This window comes from Trachurus trachurus, assembly GCF_905171665.1.
Source record: "Trachurus trachurus genome assembly, chromosome: 15".
Lineage (NCBI taxonomy): Eukaryota > Metazoa > Chordata > Actinopteri > Carangiformes > Carangidae > Trachurus > Trachurus trachurus.
In genome coordinates, this window is record NC_139906.1 from 25,551,011 (window position 1) to 25,574,425 (window position 23,415).

The 23,415-nt window shown below is 42.7% G+C and overlaps 2 protein-coding genes across 2 annotated transcripts in view; one reads left to right on the forward strand and one right to left on the reverse strand.

Annotated features, from left to right (window-relative positions):
- The window catches only part of tmem254 (transmembrane protein 254), a 312,289-nt gene that overhangs the window by 175,584 nt on the left and 113,290 nt on the right, over positions 1–23,415 (forward strand). The window lies entirely within an intron of this gene.
- ttc7a (tetratricopeptide repeat domain 7A) overlaps positions 1–23,415 on the reverse strand; it is a 58,287-nt gene that overhangs the window by 25,314 nt on the left and 9,558 nt on the right. The window contains exons 6-16 of the mRNA XM_083987999.1: positions 22,557–22,681; positions 20,373–20,451; positions 19,236–19,405; positions 17,521–17,584; positions 16,682–16,819; positions 12,769–12,852; positions 11,682–11,786; positions 8,137–8,254; positions 6,691–6,748; positions 6,222–6,294; positions 5,940–6,100 (exon numbers count right to left, since the gene is read on the reverse strand). Coding sequence (XP_083844125.1) covers positions 5,940–6,100; positions 6,222–6,294; positions 6,691–6,748; positions 8,137–8,254; positions 11,682–11,786; positions 12,769–12,852; positions 16,682–16,819; positions 17,521–17,584; positions 19,236–19,405; positions 20,373–20,451; positions 22,557–22,681 — 1,175 coding nt within the window. The remainder of the gene's footprint in view (positions 1–5,939; positions 6,101–6,221; positions 6,295–6,690; positions 6,749–8,136; positions 8,255–11,681; positions 11,787–12,768; positions 12,853–16,681; positions 16,820–17,520; positions 17,585–19,235; positions 19,406–20,372; positions 20,452–22,556; positions 22,682–23,415) is intronic.

The following is a 23,415-nucleotide window of genomic DNA, read 5'->3' on the forward strand; positions in this document are numbered from 1 at the left end:
CCTGCATGTGGGATCCCAAGGTACTTGCAGCTGTCCTCAACATCTGCTATGTTACCTTCTGGTAGTCTGAACCCTTCAGTTCTGTCCACCTTCCCTCTCTAGAAGACCATCTGACCACACTTCGCTAGTCCGAGTTGAATCCCGATGTTGGTGGTGTGGAGCAGTAGGTTGATGTCTGACTCACTCCTGGCACTCAGCTTGATGTCTTCAATGTAGAGGAAGTGGCAGATGGTTGCTTCACTCTGTAGCTGATATCTATAGCCATTCTCTGTGATGATCTGACTGAGGGGGTTCAGACCTAACCCTCTCAAACAGCAGCAGGGACAGAGTATGTCCTTGGTATGCCGCACTTGATGGTGACTTGTGCGATTGGCTTGAAGTTCACCTCTAGAGTTGTTTTCCACAGCCCCATTGAGTTCCTTTTGTAGAGTTCAAAACATTCTAGGAACCACGTGTGGGGCATCAAGTCACACACATTCTTGTAGTCACAAATTGTTTTGTCTGGCCTTACAGTCCTGATTGACTGCTCTATTATCTACCTTGAGCTGGTGGTTTGCACCCTTGGTTCTTACCAATTCCCTTTTGGACCCTGCCCATGTACTGAGCCATGTGCCTTCTCATCTTAGCTGCTATGATACCCAACAGGAGCTTCCGTGTTGTGCAGAGGCAGCTTATTGGTAAGTAGTTGGATGCTTTCTCTCCCATCTGAGCATCCTTCAGGATCAAGACTGTTCAGCATTTAGTTAATTACTCTGGGTTGGTCCAATCCATTAATAGCTGGGCCATTTCGTGCTGCCAGGTATTAATGGAGTGGAGTTAGCTTGTTTAGCCAGTAGTTGAGGAACATATCTGGTGCTGTCCCATCCTTCATGCTTGAGAATCTTTTCGCGAATGTCTGCCACTGTGATGGTCACTGGCTCCTCTTCAGGGAGACTGCTGTGGTCTGCTCTCAGATCCACCAGCCACGGAGCATAGGTGTTATGTGATGCCCCATTCTCCCATATACTTTTCATGTATTGTTCAGTCCCCGGCCTTTGTGAATCTAGCCTTGTGTTATGACCCTGCCACGCAGTGAAGAGATCCTATTTCTTCTCCTGGCCTCTACTTCTCTGTTGTACCTTTTCAGTCAGGCAGCCAGTGTAAAGGTCCCCACATACATACGTACTTGACTCCGTGGACGTCCACGCATACTCGAGGCAGACTCAGTGCCGACCCAAAGCAGACGTCCACCGGACCCGTCCACACAAAGCCCAATTTTTACGACCGCGTACGCGTACTCGGTGTCACACAATAGACTGCTCGTTGGGAAATCTTCAGATCAACCAGTTTTAAATGTGACACCCTATGCTCGACTATGAAACCACAAACGTCCACAGACAGTGCGTGGGGAGTCCCGCGCTGCTCACAGTACGCCTGAGTATGTGGGGGCCTTAAGTCTCCAGGGCCTCAGGTAGGGTGTCAGCAGCCTCCAAGACGAGGCAGAAGGTATGGGCAGTTTGTTGTACTTCTTGGGCAGGACTTTCTTTATCACACCTTTCCGTAGTTCTGATAGCTAATCTACCTTGGACTCCAGTCCTCTCCTACATGGAGGATATTGCACTTATGGTTGATGTTCTTCCTGTAGCCAGGCATCTTAAGAATCACTGTTGCTGTTGTGTATATCACCTTGTTGTTCTCGGTGATGGTCACAGTAGGGATTGTCTGTCTGCACTCACAATTTCTAGCAGACTTTCAGAGGGTACTTTGCTTATTCTTGGTAACCAACTACGAATGTTTCAGCTAGTCTATGATCTTTAGTCTCAGGTCAGATATCATCCCCATGGCCTGTCATTCTGGCTCCCCCTTGCTGTAGCAGTCATGTTGTACCTTTTCAATCTCTATGTTGTACTAGTCTCATATACAGTGCGTACACACAACAGTTAGAAAAAGAGAAAAAGATATACACAACAAAGGCAGACATGCTTGTGTTGGAAGGCATAAGCCAGGCATGCTTATACACACACTTCTACAGAAGTGCACACATGCACATGCAAAAGCACACTTGCTCATGCTGCAACATCTCGTTAGATGAATGCAGAATCAAAGGATGGGATTAATCATTCCCTTTAGTACAAACTGTGAGACCACGATCACTTTCTCTCCCTCTCTCTCTCTCTCTCTTTCACTCTCACGCACATACACACACACACACCCTCCTCTCCCCCCTCTCTCTCCTTAGCTCTCTCAATCTGTGGCAGAATCACATTTCACATTGAAATGTATGCCTGTTTACTGGATGATTAAAATTTCAAAGAAAAGACAGAAACAGAGACAGAGAGATAGAAAAGATGAGAGGCAAGGAGAGAAAGCAACAGCAAGAAAGGAAGAAAGAGAGAGGAAGAAATGGACAAGGAGAGAGAGAGAGAGAGAAAGACAGAGGCCGGGGGTAAAGGGTGTGGGTGAAAAGAAGGAAGGAGAAATTTGGTATGCTACAGCAAGCTGACAGTTTGTTATGGTGCACAGAGGCAGTGGCTAACAAGAATCACACACATGCATGCATACACACAGACACACACAGTAAAGAACACACAGTAACACGCAAACATGCATGTGCAAGATTACAATCTGGTATACATTTGATATGACCCCAGGGTGTTGATATATTCTGGCAGCATCTGGATTAATTTTCACGTGTATATTGCAGGTTTGGGTCTGGTTTAGGCCTAAAGTAATCAGATGTTAAAATCAACTACTGCTTTTATTATTATAGCTGCGTGCAGTGACACATTATTTTCAGTGCATACTGTATATAATGTATGTACGTGTGCATGCATACAATACACACTTTTTCTAGCAAACATGTACAGGTGTCATTTGGATGTAGTTGATTTATTTTGTGCCTGAATGCAAAATAGGTACTGTTGGTGATCGTTGGTGTAAAATTAAAGCCCCAGTGTGTAACTTATTTGGCTTTTTATTAGCAAAAATCAAATATTGCTTTCATAAATACGTATTTCACTGAAGTCAATCACACCCGCATACAAATGAAAGCTTTCTCATACCTTAGAATGAGTTGTTACAAGTCGTTACAAATATACAAGGGGGGGCGCACCGAACCGAGGCTGCCATGTTGCATCGCCATTTTTTATGTTCAGTGGCAGCGTAACCGTAGGTAACCACAGAAACTCTCCGGAGCTGTCGGCTCGGGGAGAAAGTTTTCCAGGTAGCGCCTGTTAAAATTGTCACCACTGTGTAGTGTGAGGAAGGACGGAGGCACTGATGTTGCATTCAGGTGCAGTCAGGCAGACGGCCGTCGGCAAACCAACCCGATGTCATTTTACTCCACGAGAGAAAGACGGTAAAACGTGGGTCAGGTAAACAATACGACATCACCATGACAACATATTGTCACGCCTGTATTGTTTTGCCTCGGGCTGGCGGACCACATTGTTTATCCTGTTACATGCAGCGTCTGTTGTCTGTCTGACGTCTGCCCGATTTCACGTGAATGCAACATCAAGAATACGTTCCGATATGCAACCGCGCCGCTAGATGGGGGTAATTCCTACACATTATACCTTTTATGTGTTTGAAAGTTGCCTCTCAACAGAGAGTTGGATCAACCAATACGTTTATGAGCTTCATATAATTGGGCTGTAAAGCCTGTTGTATTGGAAGATGCATGCTGGGCCAATATTTTTTACACGTGTCCTCCTCACTAAATGCAAACGGCCCACTTTGCCTTGAGAAAAGAGCCAATTGTCAAAGATTTCTGAACAATATGGTCCAGTGTTTGTTTTCATAAAACTCAAAATTATCAGAGATCGATCGTTGTATCCCTGGTAACCCGATGAATAATATAATAACCTTTATTTACTTTTGGGCTCTGTTTTGGTATCCACCAAGTCCTGAGGGACATATCTGGCTTTGTAGCAACACATGTTCACCAGGTAGTATCAACAACTTTTTTTTTTTTTAGCAGTGTAACAGTTGGGAGAGCTATTGGCTTTTCAATGCTTTGTGAGAAGTGTAACATAACCCTTTATTTGTCAATATCTCTTTAATGTATGGTAAAGTGCAGTATAGTATACTATCCCATACAAGTTATAATATTCTATAATGGACAGACTGATAGATAGATAGAAGATCCATTTTTTGCTACACAGTCTACAACTTCACTGAGAGAGACAGAGATATGTAAGGCTGGAAATTTCAGGTCCATTCAAAGATGAATTGTACAGGTCTCTCTCTTGCTCTTAGCTGATTTAGTTAGTACTGTATTTGTTTGACTAGCAAGCTAAAAAGAGATCAATAAATCTAGGAGGCAATAGTACGGTTACTAAGACATCTCCCCTCAGCTGTTCTATTCAGCAAATATGATATGTAACAAATATGTGCATGACTCTCTCTCACACTCACTCTCTTTCTGTCTCTCTAGCTCACTTACTCTCTGAGTCAGTGTCTCTCTACCGCACCATAACAACAGTTTGGGAACGACAACTGATGCTGCCTGCTCTACCCATATGACCGCATGGTTACTGGGGCGATGGGGATTCCTGGCGCAGAGAGCAATGTGATTGGCTGAGCCTGGAAAAGAGCTCTTAAATGGGTCAAAGCAGTCAAGTGTCTCTATGGAGAAGGTGTGTGTGTGTGTGTGTGTGTGCATCTAGACAGTGAGAGAACAGATTTTACCTTCCAACTGAGCACACAACACTGAACAGTCAAGTTTGTGCAATTATAAAGTCATCGCCTTCCCTCCATCCTCCCACTCTCTCAGTCTCCTCTTCCTGTCAGGCTCTTCCTTCCCTTCATTGTGTCATCAGTTTTCATGTTTTTCTGCATTTCCTTTCTTGTCCTCTTGCTCCTGATATTAGACGTACCCCATCTGTCAGCTGAGACCATGGAGGCCAACACTGACCCCAAATGGTTGTACTATGAAATGCTTTACTGGGCTTTGAAATAGGGAGAAAATGCATCAGAGAGATGATGCAACATGCGCCCATGTTACGGTTAACCCTCCTGTGAAATAATTGGCTTGGATAGTTAATGTTGTCTATCACTGATATAATAGTGCTCCCTGCACAGCTAATGAATTCACTTTCAGTATTTTTGCTAAAGATGACTGACTGGAAACATTCTTACGAGTGAGTGCAAACATCTTAAAAGACTTCTTATTCAGGATTTTTAAAAGACAATAATATAAACTGTAGTTACATGATATAAAATAATGTCAAATTAACCCTATGCCAAGTGTGACTTGGCCCAAAAATCAAATGGTGCTTGGATGGTTAGAGATATCAAGTCATAACCAAAAGGTCACAGGGTGAGCTCATGCAACTATGGCATGTCCTTTAAAAGTGTCCTTTAGTAAACCAACAAATCCCTTCATGCCCAAAAAATGATTAGAGTGTTAAGATCCAAGTCTGTTTCAATATGTTTTAACCTACTTTGCAAAGCAGAGGGGTGAGTTTATATGCTGGATGACTCAGGCTCAGGTCAGAGCCACAGTGTTAAAAGGGTAAGGGTGTGTGAGGGGCATAAGTACCGCAATGCAGACCTCCGCTCTGTCACGTCTAAATAAGGCGTTAAGTGTGTGTGTGTGTGTGTGTGTGTGTGTGTGTGTGTGTGTGTGTGTGTGTGTGTGTGTGTGTGTGTGTGTGTGTGTGTCTGTGTGTGTGTGTGCGTGTGTGTCTGCGTGTGTGCGCACGCATGCATGTGTGTGAGCTTGGCCTCCAACACAGTAGAGTTCAGACATCCTATCCCTACAGAGAGGGCTAGTGTTAGGACAGGGCCTTGTTGCACCACTCACTAGTACTACTCCCAAGCACATGAGCTACTCCACACAAACACACACACTCGTAAAATGTACACCAATCGATTGGAAGCTATCTTCGATTTACCGACACTTCTACCAATATTTTCTGTTGTTTGTATGAGTGTAGTTGTGTAGTGGGCTTTACTTGAAGTTGCCAGGGTGCTGGCTGAGGGCCAGGCCCAGGGTGTCCAGGGCATGACGGTGGTGCTTTTGGGCACTTAGCAGCAGGGTCAGCAGGTGGAGGGAGTGCAAGTCATCCCCATGGAGATTTAAAGCTGCCTGCAGGGGATCCATGGCTGCTGATACCTGTCAGGCACACATACAGTACATGCTCAAGTAAAACATAAATCTGAAATGTTTTTTAATAAGTAATATCTGTTGTCAATAATCCCACCATACAGAATGTTTTCCATTTGTTTTCTTATACCTGGCGCACAAGTGCCAGTTGCAGAGACAGATACATAGAAATCTGAGCATCATGTGGGTCTAATGAGTGAGCCCTGTGGAGGGGAGACAGACATTCCAGGTGTTAGCAAAGTAAGTAAATACGGTTCTATTGCCATGGGATTCAACTACCATATGTTTTCAACTAAAAAACAGGGTGTTAATGTAGAAAAAAAAAGCAGCTGAACCTACAAATATGTATTACAAAATTACAGCACTACTGTTTCAGCATAGTGGTGTTTTGAGCTAAATGCTGCCAAGAACATCTTAAAATGCTAATAATGACAATGCTAACATGTAGATGTTTGGTAGTATAAATGTTCACCATTTCATATGAGCATGTTAACATTTGCTAAGTAGTACAAACGAGAGCACAGCTAATAAGAATGTCAGTAACTCTCGTGACATAAACTATGGCAACAGAGAAATGGGGAAATGGAAGAAACACATACTTGCTCAGAGCTTGTAGAGCTTTTTTGTTGAATTCATTCCGGTCTTTTTTGAGAGTAGCTGCACAAAAAGACATTCATTCTAATTTTTTTCAAAAAACAATTATAGTAAACAGTTCATGTTGAATAAATGTAATGTAAATGTAATCATATGTTCAATAACTCCTCATACCTCAACAACAAAGTGGAACATTCCCTCTTAAAATGATGCAAACAACTGTATCATTCACCTATAGAGTCTGCCAGTAAACCCGGAACTCTGTTGGTGTTTTTAGCACTTCTGGTTCTCTCGTCTAAAAGTCAATACGTTTTTTGAATGGGATCTCAAATTAGGTCTGGGGACATTAAATGTCATCACCCCCAAACAGGCGAGAGTGCTGGCAGGCCGCCTGTTCGGGGGCAATGACGTTTAATGTCCCAGACAGGGTATGGAGTCGTATTAAACAACTTGTTAGCAACCACCTTTTTTATGACACGTAAAAGCTTCAAAATTCACAAGTAGGGCATTTACTGACGTGTTTTATGTCGTAGAACAAAACCTGAAACTCGCTTAAAGGGACAACGAGAAGTTTTGGAAAAGCGAAGCGTTTTCACACTATACATTTATGAGCCGTGCGCACCGTTAAATTCTTTGACCGGCGCAAGACAGACTCATGTTTTCATTCATCAAGAATTAAAGTCAGAGGTTCGAAGACGATCACATACCGTCGTAGTTCCGACCAGAAATAGCGATTCGGTGGCGTTATTCTCATGACTCGCCGCAAAACCGAAAGTAAGAAAACGCTGGTCGGCTCGCCCAGCATTTCCGCCACCACTAATAATAACAAAATAACGATAGAGACAAAACGATATATTTATCGAAAATGGGCCCATTAACAAGTGTGGGTAACGTAGATTCATCCACATTAATATGAGACTTTTTTATTGTCGTGGAATTTTTCGTTCTGCCGATGGAGAAACTCCTCGTTGTCCCTTTAAGCTTTTGTTATCCACAGACCTAATTTGAGGTATTTTACCAGAATTGCATTCAAAGACGAGGGAACCGGAAGTGCTAAAAGCGCTAATGGAGTTCCAGGTTTACTGGCTCTATACTGTAGCATAGTGCGAGGGTAGCCTGACAAGCAAACTAAGTTCCTGGAGTCTCTGCTGGAGACAACACTCCGAAGGTTCAGACAGAAACAGTCTGGTAAAAAATTCAAGGAAAACCACAATTTTTACACAAGACAGTCTAGCCAGCTAGCCAGATCCCAGTGATAGCTGTTACTTCTCCTTTCTGTCTCCATGCTAACCTAGGAGGTTTTGTGGCCTGCTGCCTCCTCTTAGACTACTGCTTGTATGCCCACCGGCGGTTGCTCGTCAGGAATATGTAAACACTGGTCCTTTTCAACATTTGAACAAGAGATTAATGCTAAGGAGAGTCACAGTATTAGTTAGTTGGTGTAGCCATACCATTAGAGGCCTGTAGACTGTAGCAGAGGCCCAAAGCCAGGTAGGCCCTGGGAAGAAATTCTCCGGCCTCCTCCCCCATGGACACCACACTCTGGGACAGAGCCTCTGCTTCCTCAAACTGGACAAACACATGCACACACATGCATGATCAGAGGTATGGTCTAAAAGACGTTAACACAACTGTAAATTAATACATGTCAGCAGACCAGGTAGAACAGAATTATACTGCTATCGTGCATAAATCCACTACATCATGACGCCAGTGACATATAATATAAAAACTGATTTTCCTAGAAGCATGAGGTATTGTGTGTGTTGTATTGTAAGCGGGACGAGCAACAGCCTTGTGTTTGGGTATGTGTGACAGGAAAAGCCTTTTTCACTGAAAAGGAAATGAGGCTGAAAGCGCAGCAGGGAACGGGGTATTGATGGCTGAGCACGGTGTGAGTGTACTCAGAGTAGATTCATCTGAAGGACAACGCAGAGTTTGCTGAAGGACACGTACACTCACACACACACACACACTCGCCCACACGCAGCAGTAGACTGCAGGCGGTGTGTGGCTGAGCTGAGGTGCTCTGAGCTGAGGAAAAAGTGTGTCACTCTGTTTGAGGTATGGCTGGTGGCAGGCGGGCAGGTGGGTAGGTGGGAGTAGGGGGGGTAATGCCTTTGACAGAGCGCCAGCACAACAGCAAGCCAACTGCTCTGACACCCTCCTCCGTCTCCTTCCTCCCATCATCCTCCTTCTCCTCTCTCTCTCTCTCTCTCTCTCTCTCTCTCTCTGTGTCTCTTTCTCTGAATCCAGTCCTTGCCCGTTCAAAGCCAGAACACAATAGCCAGTCATTTAAACACACATGCTCTTCTTGGGGGGGGGATTAACATTTTTCTTCCCTCGAATGGTGTGAAAGAAGAACATGCCACTGTTGTTGCTGAGAAAACACTGCACCTGCAAAAACTGCTCCTCAGGAATTTAGAAAAGCAGCTTTACTTTCAGATCACCAGTCATGAATTTTATGGCGACATAGTGGGTTCGTTGAGGGTTTCATGTGCCCTGAACAGGACCACAGTGAAAAGCTGAACAAAATACGATTTGAACTTCTTATGAAGTTTTTGGTCTTGTCTGAGGTCTAATGGACCAATTCAAGAAGCAAAACAATGTTGCTGACGAAATAACAGTCCAGACTCTCCAGTGGAGTTGATGGTGGATAATGGTGGCCCATTTATGTAATGCCCCACTGCACTATGGCCATAGTGTCTCATTGTGATTAAGGCTGTAAGCTCCTTAGTGTCTCCGGCCTGCCATGATCTCCAGCCACTGACAGATGTGCGCTCTCCACTCGCCCCTGTTAGCTCCTCTTTTCTAATCTCTGACCCCTTTCTCTCTCTATCCAACACACCCTCACTCTTTCTCTCTCTCCATCTCGCTCTCCCTCCACCCTAAATACTGTACTACTGTTGATGTGACTTCCTCCCCCCTTGCCTGGATCATCAGCAGCAGGACTATCCAGGCTGGCCGGTCTTCACACTGACACTGACTGTCTGTGTGACCCCGGTGTCAATCCTGAAACATTAGTGACACAGTGATGCTGCATGATGCCTTCCTGACTCCACACACACACACAAACACATGCATCATACACACTTAATGTTGTATCCGTGAGGCAACGTCACCTTTCAGCTTATCGTTGTTTAAGTGTTAACAAAAGCTGAGTGGGCAGGTCTACCTAAATGAAAATGAACATGCATGGATTACAGGAGTGGCTGTCCGTGATGCTGCGTTCACATGCAGATCTGCAGTATCTCATTAGTTCCAGATGGACAGTGGATCCTTGCTACTGTGGCTATAATCCAGTGAAATTTTAACCTTTACATTTATTTCCATTTAGCTTTGTGATGAGTGATGAGGCATTTTGTTGACACAGACAGGATGGGAACTTTATGTCAGAAACCTTCTCTGCTTATAACCTCTCAAAGCCATGCTGCTTATTTTAGGCTGCTTTTCACAGCTCATGTCGTTGAGTTATGGATTAATGCAAAGTCTATGAGTGATATCCCATCTGACTCAGTGAGGCAATATTCAACACTGACCAAATCTAGCCGTGCTAGTCACTCTGGTTGCACAGTGCTAATGTCAACTTGTTAAAGGGATATTTCAAGATTTTGGTAAATTCGCCCATTTCCATAATCCCTATAGTCATAGGTTCATTAGGCTACCTGTAATTGTCGGTGCAAGCTGTTTTTAGATCGGCGGGGCAGAGAAACAAGCTGCTCAGCTAACGCTACGGAGGCATATGGTATTTCCGGGTTTCCCTCATCAAACTCATCAAATACACAATCCAACAACTCCAAAACACTCTGGTGGACAAGTTGTGACCTGCACATTCACCACACTATGAAATAATAACGTATAATTATGTAACATTATGACACATGATAGTAGTGTGACAAACAACTGACAAATGAAGGTTTGTTGAAATCTTGATGAGCCAACACCACAGTGTCAAGAGAGTTGGTTTTAGAGACTGGAAGCCTTCCTAGCATTCCTTAGTCCAGTCAGCAGAACACAGCTTATGCCATTTTGGGTGTTTGGAATGAAGCTTGGGCTCAGATGTCAGCTTGTATAGTGGTCTTGCTAAATGAGAGAATTCTTCAGTAAGTCATTGTAGTACCTCAACAGCAAGTTTAAGGTTCCAAACACCATCTCAAGTCAGCAAAGATGGGTGAGCCTCATGAAGGAGCCTGGACTGTTGTAGAGTCCCTGTATTGGTCTGTTATAAAGGCTAACAGGGGTTGTGCATGCAGTGCACCTTTTGTCACCCTCATGATGTAGTAAATTATAGAAGCCAGTGGCCACATCTATAGCTACTAAAGAAAACATCGGCTCCTAGAGCTTCAGACTGGTGGGGCAGAGTAAAGCACCCTGAATGGTACACCTGTTTAGCTCTCTGGAACTGGTGCACACTTGACAGCCTGAATTCTTCATCCAGACTAATACCACAGGGATGCCCACTCTCTGCAAGACTTCCACCCTATCATTGAGAAACACCTGTTACATGAGGTATTTAACCAAAAGGAGGAGGAATGGAGCGTTACACTGATGCTGCATTCACGTGCAGTCAGGCAGACGGCCATCGGTAACAAACCAGATGTCATTTTAGTCACAGAAGTGGAGAGAAATCCGGTAAAACATGGGTCAGGTAAACAATACGACATCGCCATGACAACATATTGTCACGTGTCACGGACCACTTGTTTACATAGAGGCTTGTTTATGCCATTACGTGCAGCGGCTGTCGTCCGTCTGCCATCTGCCCAATTTTACGTGAATGCAGCATGAAAAATACGATTGAGTTGCGATATACAACCGCAACGCTAGATGGGAGTAATTCCTACACAATGTACCTTTAAATATACAGTATACTGTACTGTATATTATTTAAAAAAAAAATCTTGTACTGTATGGCATGCTTTAGGCTTTAGTGTGTGTGTGTGTGTGTGTGTGTGTGTGTGTGTGTGTGTGTGTGTGTGTGTGTGTGTGTATTCACCCAGTGCAGTTGACCAATGCAGACTTTAGCAGCCAACAGGGGCAGTGAGGGATCCTCAGGTCTCATCCTGGCACACTCTTTAAATACAGAAACAGCACCAACCCCCTGGAACACACATACAGTATGCACACACAGACACACACAGACACACACTAATGTCAGTGACAAATTGTGATTCCTGTGCTTTGGGAGCCAGGTGTCACGCAGCCACAGATGACATGGATCGCTTTTAAGCGAGTGTATCAAACACACATCATCTGTCCTTACACAGACCTAATAGACCCATTTAGACACACAGTCATTTAATACATGTAGGTCAATCATTAATGGACCACGTGCACACACTCACATGCACTCATATATACGGACACACACATACACACACACTTGACTGGCCCTAAATAGAAGCGGATCTGACGACACTGAGGCGGCCCCTTCTCCTTTTAGGGAGCAGCCTATTTCTAGAGCTCTCCATTGATCTGCACTGTCACTTTATCCTCCATCCCAGATCAATTTTTCTGTCACACACTGATGTACTCAATCAAAGAGGGACTGAGAGACATGAGAAACAGAGATGGAATTGTGAGATATTCCTTCCCCTTGAAAGGATTCCCATTTTTTTTTTTTAGCTGGGAATAAATTCAGTTTTATTTCCCAGTATTAATAAAAGCAGATGGGGGTTGCGTAGGATAACACAACGTGTATTACCTGGTTTAGATTATGAGGGAACCTCACAGCTATTTAACCCATTTCCCTAACCCCCCATGCACACACACACACACACACACACACACACACACACACACACACACACACACACACACACACACACACACACACACACACACACACACACACACACACACAGAAGGAGACTGAACACTTAGCTATGAATGCTATTTGTTGCATGTCTGGACACGAGGGTGAGGAAGGAGCACCGCAGTGTACGGTGCAGAGGCATGGCAGAAGATGGATGTCTACTTCAGGCGTGGCGTGGTGTGTGTGTATGTGTGTGTGTGTGTATGTATGTGTGTGTGTGTGTGTGTAGGACGGTGTGCTGCTGTTATATAAGGAGAAATTAGCTCACCTTCCCAGCCGCCATGAGTGACAGTCCCAGCTGGTGCCAGAGGTGAAACTCATTGAATGAGAACTTCATGGCTCGCTCCAGACACTAGGGAAGAAACACACACACAGACACACAAATACATTTTTCTGTTATGTAATTTTTTTATGGGTAGAAGTTTCAGCAGAGAGACAGCCAAGGTAAACTACCCTTAGGACTGTGTTCAAACTGTCCTCACACCATGCCACCAGGAAAACATTTCTTATGGCCGGGAAACCAGGATCAGGAAAATTCTACGGTGGCCCTGAGGTGCAAATCACAACAGCAAATCAGAAAACACAACAGCAAAAGAGAAAACACAACACAAAAAGAGAAATCACAACAAAAAAGAAAAAAAGTTTTGTAATTTGTCGTTTTTTCTTTTGTTGTTGTGTTTTCTCTTTTTGTGTTGTGATTTGCACCTCAGGGCCACCGTAAAATTCACTTTAGCAGTAATTTTTCTCCTATAGGCACCAACTGAATGGCCACTCTCCACGTTGACATTCTTCTAGCATGAAACGACTGTCAGTCACCACACAACACACCACCTACTCTTTTCAGTTGGGTACATAATGGTGTGATTGATGTGTGTGTGTGGATGAGCAGAGGAAGGCATGGAGCGCCTCTCAGTTAGATGTTGTCAGTCACGCAGAAGTGAGCGAAACCAAGAGAAAGGTCTGCTGAAATATTCTGATTTAATACGTTGCTCTTACTGTAATGGAAAGGCTGCTGACCGTGCAGACAGAGGTGTCCCCTGGGTGATCAGATTAACTGAGGACTTGAATAGACTTTGGATATTTCTTAAATGGGCAAAGTAATGAACTAAGCTGTGTATGAAATGTATTGCTTCAGTAAAACTTACTAGGTCTTTATTAAGCCATTCAAAGCTCTAACTATATGCTGCTACATAACAGTGCTGACCCTTGTTAACCCTGCTAAATCAGGCCCCACCCAATTACAAATCCCACTTTAACCCCTGTTCACAGGGTTAACAAGTAGAGTCTGAATTACATGTATGGTTCAGACAGACTTAGACACAGGAACAGACAACTGTTCAGGTGAAGAGTGACTTAACTGTTTTTGAAGCTGCACCAAACAATTCTTTTATTTTCAATTAATGACTATGCACTACTGTGCATTGTGTGTTATGGTATGCCAATGCAGTTTTGTCTGTCAACAGCTGTGAGCTCAGTGTTTTCAATTTAAGACTATTGTAATTGGATAAAGTGGTAGACAATGGATGGATGGATGGACTATTGTAATTGTCATAAAGATAGTGATATGTATCCCTTTAATTTATGTCAAGAAATAGCCAAGAAATAACAATTCATTATGTAGTAATGTCAAGAAATAGCCTAGAAATAACGGTCAATTTCAAAGGAATGTCATGTTTTTCATAAATGCTTTTCATGCTTTGATTTTTTTGGAAACAGACAGAATTTTTCTCCACCAAGTCCTTTGCAATTGGCCAATATTTCTGGGCTATTTCTACGTAATCAGTTGTTATTTCTTGGCTTTATTTCTTGGCATTACTATAAAATTGGCCGTTATTTCTAGGCTATTTCTAGACATTATGATACAATTAATTGTTATTTTTTGGCTATTTCTCGACATTATCACGTAATTAATGGCCTGTAAATTAAAAGGTTACCGGATTGTATTGATTTGGGGTCTGCAATGAGAACCAAGGTGGATATATTTCCAACGGACATGATGTGCGATGTGGAGGCAGAGATAGCAAAGTTGCAGGAGTTTGGCACTGCCGTTGATAAATTGAAGATGAAGGTTAGGACAATCCAGGCAGCAAAGTCCATACAGTACAAATGCTTCAGCTTCTTGTTGTGGGCAGTGATCTCTCTGCTACTGGTCACTTGCCGGCAGATCAATGTGTGTCTCCAAAAGTCTTCAGAGAGACAGTCAGTGGCAGCAGGTGTCTGGGAGTGGACTGATGTCAGAGCTGCTTTACTCAACAATTCAAATGATTGAGTCCCTGCTGGACCGGGCCTCTATTGGGACTGAGAAGCAACCAATCCCAGCAGTACAGCTTGTTGGCACCCAGTGCTGCCCATTGGAAACAGAGTTGGAATTAATCCAGCAGCCACACAGTCTTCTCTCCTCATTTACGTCATGTGTCTTTGTTGTAGTTCCTACTTTTTCCCTTCAGTCTTTTTCCTCCTTGCACTCACTCACTGACTTCGCAGGTCGCTTTTCCACCTTACACCTGTTAATATCACATTCATGTCCACATCCACTTAAATTACACAGGCCTCCATTCCAGCTACTGAAGGCCCCGTGATTGGTCCATTTCCCATTATGTTATATTAACCAACTGTCTAAAAAGACAAGTTCAAAACAATAATGTAGAAATAATATTATTCCAGTGAGTAAAAACAAAAAAACAAAAAAATCAGATTTGCAGATTAAGATTCTACAAACATTGGTGATTTTCATCTTGTAAAACATGATGCTAGTCTGTCACTGAACACAGTTCAACTCTACTGTTTCTGTCACAACAGCATATGCACACAAGTTTCACTGTGAGTGGTTGATTTACTTCTATGATTAGTTTAAGGCATTGAATGTTACAGTTTTCATTTCAGACTGTTGTTATGTCAAAAAATGTGACTGAACTGCAGCATTCTATGAATACTAACACAGTGCACTGGTCAGTGAAGCTTATTCATCATATCACAGATGGATGGCAGTGATTGCTTGACATAAATAGCCCATACTGGCCTTTTTGATCCACTGATGTACTGTAGGTGGAATCACCTCAGTGTGTGTGTGTGTGTGTGTGGTCCTCCTTATAAAATGACTGATGGTATCTATGAACCAGTCAGACAGGTGAACAGACCTCATTTCAAATGGCCCCTCCAACCTGTGCCTCCCTAACTCCCTCCATCTTTAATGTGAGTAGAGGTCATATTAAAGGTAAATTGTGTATGAATTACTTCCATCTAGTGTTGCGGTTGTATATCACAAGCAACTCAATCGTATTTTTCATGCTGCATTCACGTGAAATTCGGCAGACGGACGACAGCCGCTGCACGTAACGGCATAAACAAGCCTCTATGTAAACAAGTGGTCCGTCAGCACGAGGCAAAACAATACACGTGACAATATGTTGTCATGGCGATGTCGTATTGTTTACCTGACCCACGTTTTACCGGCTTTCTCTCGACTTCTGTGACTAAAATGACATCTGGTTTGTTACCGACGGCCGTCTGCCTGACTGCAGGTGAATGCAGCATCAGTGTAACGCTCCATTCCTCCTCACTGCGTTACCGCGGTGACTTTTCACAGACGCCACCTCGACCTGAGCCGACAGCTCCGGTGTCTCCGCTGAGTTTCCGTGGTTTCCTACCGTCACGCTGCCACTGAACGTAAAAACATGGCGACACCACATGGCAGCAGCACCGAGCTTACCCGCTCCATGTAGATATGAATGATATGAACGGCAAATTCAGAGCTGAAAGGAACACTTCAGTTTGTTGATGGGGGGGATTACTGATTAATGAAAAACAGACTTTTGAACAAAATAATCGATTTTCGTGAATAGATAACAGGAGAAGTTACACAATGCCCCTTTAATAAAGTAATTCATAGCTAGGGGTTGAAGAGTTTGTATGAAAAAAAGTGAGAAAAAAGGGGGAATCTGGAGCAGTAAAGTGTTAGAAGGGAGGAAGAAGTAAAAAAAAAAGACAATGAAGGGAGTGCTGAGAGATGGAATGAGAAAAATATACATAATCCCCTCGTCTCCAAGTGATGAAGACATTCATTAAAAAGTTTGGCAAAGGCAAAGCTCTTACTAACACATCTCATCTCTCACTCTGTTGCTCTCCTCCCTTTAGACCTCCAGCATAAAGTGTGTGTGTGTCCTTGTGTTAAGCGCGCACACCTCAGACAGCATGGCGTACTGCCCCCTCCTGGCCATGCCGATGGTGAGCAGATTGTAGACAGAGGTGGCGTCCTGCAGGCTGGCCTGCCGAGCCTCGGCCTGGTCAGGCAGACGGCTGATCACCGCTTCACCGCTGGCCTGGATGAGCAGAGAGTGATGAAGGGCACAGAGAGGAAGAAGAGGAGGAAAGATACAGATGGAAGATACGGTCAGACAGACAGGTGTGTCTCTGCTGAAAGGTTCCAGGAAATGTACTGAGACATCAGGAAGCAAGAAGTCAGAGAACAGTGCTGCCCTACAAAGGCAAAGTGCAGTGTCTGTAAAAATGCCAAACTGAGAAAAACAGCTTTTTGTGTTTTTCATTGTCAGGTTTAAGCATCAAATTATGAATAACTACAAAGTCTGTAATTGATTAAATAAAGGTGGACTGAATTAAATGTATTTTGTAGTTTGTCTTTCTGACCAATTTTGACCGTTTTATGGCAGATACTGCACTTTTACCTTGGTTTCGGTGCAGATACTGCACTTTGGCTTGGTATTAGCTACAGATACAGCACTTTGCCTTGGTTTTACTCCAGTGGAATTGAAGTAAATTATAGAATGTAGGGAGTACAGTACTCTGGTTTCACAGTGCTTTTTTGGATGGACAGCAAAATAAAAAGCCCAATAACTCTGGAAACTTTAGCAGTACCAATATCAAATTCTACTAGATTGAAGAGAATATGCCACACTTTTGATTGGTCAAAAAAAATTGAAAAAATGCAGATACTGCACTTTGCCTTATAGGGCAGAGTGTATGTGAGAGCGTGTGTGTGTGTGTGTGAGAGTGTGCATCTCACCATGGACTCTGTGATGAGCAGCAGCAACACTGCCTCTTCCACCACGTCCTGAGGACAGAAGCAACTGCCAGGACACAGGAAACAGGAAATAGTATCAAGAACAGGGAGTATATCCCACACACACACACACACACACACACACACACACACACACATGCTGCTTGTCTAGAGCCAAATCGCCAGGAGTGTCAAGTTTCTGTCTCACCTGTGGTGCTGTAACTCAACACGGACCACCCTGAATGTATCAGCACACAGCACTATCTCAGATGTCACGCGCACACACACACACACAGGCTCCTTCATTTCTTCTGTCTCCACTTCTCCAGACACCATCACGGCCTTTTCAGAGGACATAACTGATTATAAAAGCCATGAACAATGCTGTGACGTACAGCTATTCCTTAGGGTAAATTCTCCTCTTCAACCTCTCCTTCTAATCTCAGACATGGATTTAGATATTTACTTATGATAGTGTGGGCAGGATTAGTCATGTGGCGGTGACTAAGTCTGGCTCACAGGGCCTGAACGAGGAGCACAGGATCCCTGCAAAGTAGGAAATGCAGAAACGAGGCAGCAAAATGGTGCTAGAGTCAGGTGTGATGATGCAGAGAACTTGTTATGTTCTGTTATATGTTCTATGTTTTGTTCTCTTTTCTGTTCTCTGTTTTATCCTTATGTTATACTATATTACATTACACAACCTTCTTGCATTTGACAACTTTATAATTTACTGTATCAGACTGGTTTTTAAATGTCTTCATAACTGTCTTATCAACCCTGTTTTCTGCACTGATAAAAAGACGCTGGAGCTCAAGCCAAGTAAACACACGAGCCTCCTACAATGGCGACTGCATTGTTCCCAAATGTACAACATCATTTGGACAGTCTGCCTTCTCAATACCCACTCACCTGAAACTGGAGACTGATACAAACTCTTTTAACAGAGGACTAAAGCATGGTTAAAAGCAAAACAACAATGCTCACATGTATAAATACGGACTTTTTCATTGTTTCATGCTGCGATCATGATTTCATGGCTTCATCTCCTTTTTGCTAATCTTGTGCTCTGTGTTTTTAGATTAGCATATTGCTGTTGTGATGTTGTGTCATGCACTTTGTTGTATCTCATACTGTTGATAATATGCTCTGTGTTTTTAGAATAGCCACCTAAGGACTGGTGTTGAAAATTAGCACATGTGATAAAAACACCCAAGCAAAGCATGTGGTCTGTCCACTGGAACAGTGTCAATGTATTTGTGATGTCCATATCAAATAAAATAAACATACATACATGCTATGCTCTGTTTATACCATAGTATGTTATTGATTACACACAACACACAGTTTTAGTTCCCAGTTTTAGTAATAAAACAATGGGTTGTTGCTTGTTTAGCCATGGTTCAGGTACAGTGAGCTCTCTGCTGGTAGTTGTGTTATACAATAGAATTGTTTCCATAGAAGAGGGTGTTATTTTATTTTGTAGTGACGTGGCTCAGATTCACGCCACCCAGCTGATGACTCATTGTCTTATAGAACAAAGTAATCCAGGACTCTCAAGAACAAAGAAAATTGGCACAAAGTTCGTGGATCTTCCATCGTTGTTGATGTAAGTAAGACTCTGACAAAGAAGTGCACTTAATACAGAAGACTGGAGACGAGACAAAGACATAGGACAGCTTACAAAAGAAGAATGAAACAAATGAGACAAGACATACCAGTCAGTGCTGTAACGTTGTGGTGGTTTAACCGTTGGGTAGATGGCATCCTTGGAGGCAGCAGCTCCTTCTCTGTGGAGCCAGGATGGAGGTGGGGGGCCCAGCGGGGGCCAGTAGCTGTCATCACTCACTGAGCTCAGCAGCACCTCTGCTAGCTTCCTCGCTGCAGACTAGGAAGCAACAATAAGGCAATGATTAATGAACACGTTTAAACCATGGCTGGATTGGTACGTCGATGAGCTTATAGTACGACACAGGCAGACACATGATCGACAATCATTCCTGATCAACTGATCACACAACTCAAATAAACGGAATAAACTTTTTAAATTTCTCTCATAACTTAAAACAATGGCTACTGGATAATCAAAGTTGCCTGCACTCTTGAAAGCAGTTTCTTCAAAATGTATCTCAGTACCTTTTAATGCATTAAATGTAAGGAATATTTTTTAGATCTTTTGTAATAGGAACTTCATAGGAACTATCATATTTTGTATCATGTAGATGAGCTAGCTTTTATTTTCGCTGACCATACAGGATAGTGTAAATTAAAATTTCTCAAATGCATTGCACTGCACTTGACTTGGTCTTTTTTAAGTGTGGAAACTGGGTTTCTGTATTGTCTCTGTGCTGTCCATTGTCTATTTTTTCCCTTGTATTTTAGTTTGTGGTCTTGTGTCTTCTGTGTATTACTGTACATGTTGGGACTGCAGATGGAAATTAGCTGTGAGCTAAATCTGGTGCAACCGTCTCCTCATTTCCTGCAAATGATTCATGTCATTGCACACTGGCCCTTAATAAACTAAATAAACTAAATGAAGCTGCAGCTAAACTGCTGACTTTAAGCTATACACACTTTCCATCAGTCCAGCATCTGAACTCCTGATGGAAACAATGAAAGTGCAGTACTCCTTAAAGTTCAAAGCACTGTGTTATATTTTCATCAGAGCAGATTTTTTAAAACTACGGCAGTTAACAGAAATAAAGTGTTAACAAAAACATGTCACCTCCCACAAAAAGACAACTGATTGTTTTTCAATTCTCCTGCAAACACAGATGCTATAGAATAATGAATACTCACAGACTAGAAATGCTTTCTACTGACACTATTGTGTGTGTGAACATGAGATGCCTCACCTTCCTGAAACTCTGAGACCCTCGTGACTCCACCACCCTGAGCACCCGACGCAGCTGGTGAGCCCCCTGTGCAAGATGGCTGACACACACACACACACACAGGGTTGGCATGAGTCTATCAGTGTCATGTATAGTGCAGTACAGTATGCAGAAGGATGTGGAGTTGTAATAAACACAAGTAAACACAGCTTGCCATAAAAACAGAAGAGAAACGTTGTGCAATGATTGGAGCAACATTCCCACTAGTACTGTAAGTGTTTTTACAGTGTTATGTCCAAACTATTTATAGCAGTGATGGTGATGGAATACAATATCTTTCCAACAGCTCACCCGACTGACTTCAAACTTGGCAGGTGTCTTGCTAACGGTATGGCTGAGTGGAGTGCTAAGTTTGACATTATTTGGATGAGAAATGCAAGATAGATTGTGAACAGAAACCGATTTGGCTGTAGCTGCTGCAGCCACCACGCCACTCTCACACAGCACAGCACTGATCAGCATCACTGCACCAGTCTAAGCTGTTTGGATGGAGAATACTTTGCAACAACTGTCAACAATTGTCAAAAATGAGAAAGGGGAGATTGCCCTGCACTGCACAGATTAGATCCTCACATTGGTGCAGGTGGTGTCAGGAATTGAGTCCATGAAGAAAGGAAGGAGTTCCACTGCAAACAATGTGGTCATTTCAACACTGATTTATTATTAAAAGTAAAAGTAAAGCAACGTGTTTCGCCCAGTGGGCTTCATCAGCTTTGACCCATCCTCTTTTTTTTTTACCCCACCATCACCACCCCCTAGTGAGGACCGTTTTTCCCCTTTATTTCTTTCTCATTAAATTTTTCTTTTCTTTTTTCTTTTCATTCTTTTTTCTTTCATTTTAAGAAAAAATGACACAAATAATCAGGTGGCAGTAACATACAAACAAGTTGTAACAGGACAATATAAAGCAACAGGAAAGTATCCAACTAAAAATACAAAAAAAAAAAAAATCAAGAGATCTCACAAATACACAATACATAATAATTATTGAGCCCTTGATATGTATTGTGTATTTGTGAGATCTCTTGATTTATGTGTTGGCCGATTGGCTTTGCCAGCTGCTGCCCATCTCACTGACCACAGCAGTGGCCTATAAAAACCAGCGGATGGGTCAAAGCTGACATAAGCCTGATGAAGCCCACTGGGTGAAACACGTTCCTTTATTTTTACTTTTAATAATGAATCAGTGTCGAAATGCGTGATTGAAATTGAAATTGTGTGTGGTGGAACTCCTTCCTTTCTTCATGTCAACGACTTTAAATCAAAATCAAAACTGAGGAATGTGAATACTCTGTTCTTTCTGTCGATGTTCAGTAACTCCATAAGTTGTCATTGTTTCTACAGTCAAGTCAACATTATTGTGTTTTCTGACTAAAACACAGCCTGTTCATAACTGTGTAGCACTTATATCAAATGGAATATTTAACCGCATGTATGCACATTTTAAGCAGATGCAGCACTAGTATTATCATTATGAAATATCATATTCTAGTATTAAAATTGAAGATAGCAATCAGAGGTATAATTTAATTCAACATCACCCCACACTGAAATGACCACAAAGTTGAATCGGCATCTTTTTAATACTGCATTAGTTTTAGCTAGATGGAGATAAATCAACTAGCCAGTGAGTGGATGTGACAGGCCCAACACCTGCTAGACTCAAAGAGCAACCCTGACCCCTGCTGGTCGCAAGTTAAAATGCATTTCTGAGATCACTTAAGGCTCAATAACTTGATTTCTTCTCCTCACTTTCCAAAACAAGACAAGAGGTCGAAGCCCAAGGTTCCCTCCAACAATCATGAATCAGCAAAAGACTGCAGCCACTAAACATACTGCATAACTACTGTCACACAAATACAAGTGAATAAGCAGCAATTTCTAGTCTGTGATTGCATATGGCAGTTGTCCAATTGTATAAAAGAAATCAATTTAAAGAGATGAATTCTGTTACTTTTACTCATTTTAAAAACAAGGCAGATTTTCAAGTTCAGTCAATAATATAGATTTTTGTCAAAACGTGCAAGACTTTTCAAAGTTACTTCAGAAGCATAGCTAGTAGGTAACAAATGACAGAAGCAGGCAGACTCAGGTTTGTGTGTCGTGTGCTGTTTGTTGTGTATACTGTACACTTGCTGGACTCACCCTCTCTGCAGCAGACAAATGTAAGCACTCTGCAATGCAGCCTGCAGGAAGTATCCCAGGTCAATGTCCACAGGTGGGGGAAGCAGACTGGCTTTGGCTGTCTTGGTGTGAGGTGTGGTTACCGACTGAAAACACATCCACAACAACATTCCAACTTATTGCATTTAGTAGTAAATAATTGACTGTGACCTTTTGATGCAGTTGGTGTTCTGTCAATACAGAAACAAAGAGCAAAGATTGGATGAGCAAATCAGGACATAACAGTGCAAGTTCCACAGATGAGATGACACCGGTGGAGGAAGTGTTGGGGTTTTTTTGCTCCATAACCTGTGCTTCATATTTCATGACCTTATCATGTTTATATGTAAAATATTTATCTGAAAGGTAAGCACTAAGCTATAACTCTAGATGGGAACTAAATGGAGTGGAGTAAATGGAAACGTTCAAGTGTTCACCTTGTATGTGGACAGCTGCATGAAAAGTTTGGAGTAAATTCATTGTTTTGTTGATAACTGAAGTGAAAAGGAGTAAACACAACCCTGGAGCAAAAAATGAGCATCTCCTCACTGCTCAAAGGTTAAAGCTACAAGTGCGCAACTTCTACGTGTTTATAAATATCTGATTCACCCAAGCCACTACAAGAGAAGATGATACAACGCTGATTAAGCCGTTCGGCTCCTCTAACACCTTGCGGTATTTTTCAGTATTTGTTCTTTTTGTATTTGGTGTCTTGGGCGACATTCCCGCACAGGAAGTAATGGTGCGTTCCAGGCAACCCGTAACTCATGTTTTTTCCGACCTGTGAACTCGTACCAGTTCAATCTGGTACGAGTTCACGGGTCGGAAGTTACGACTGGCC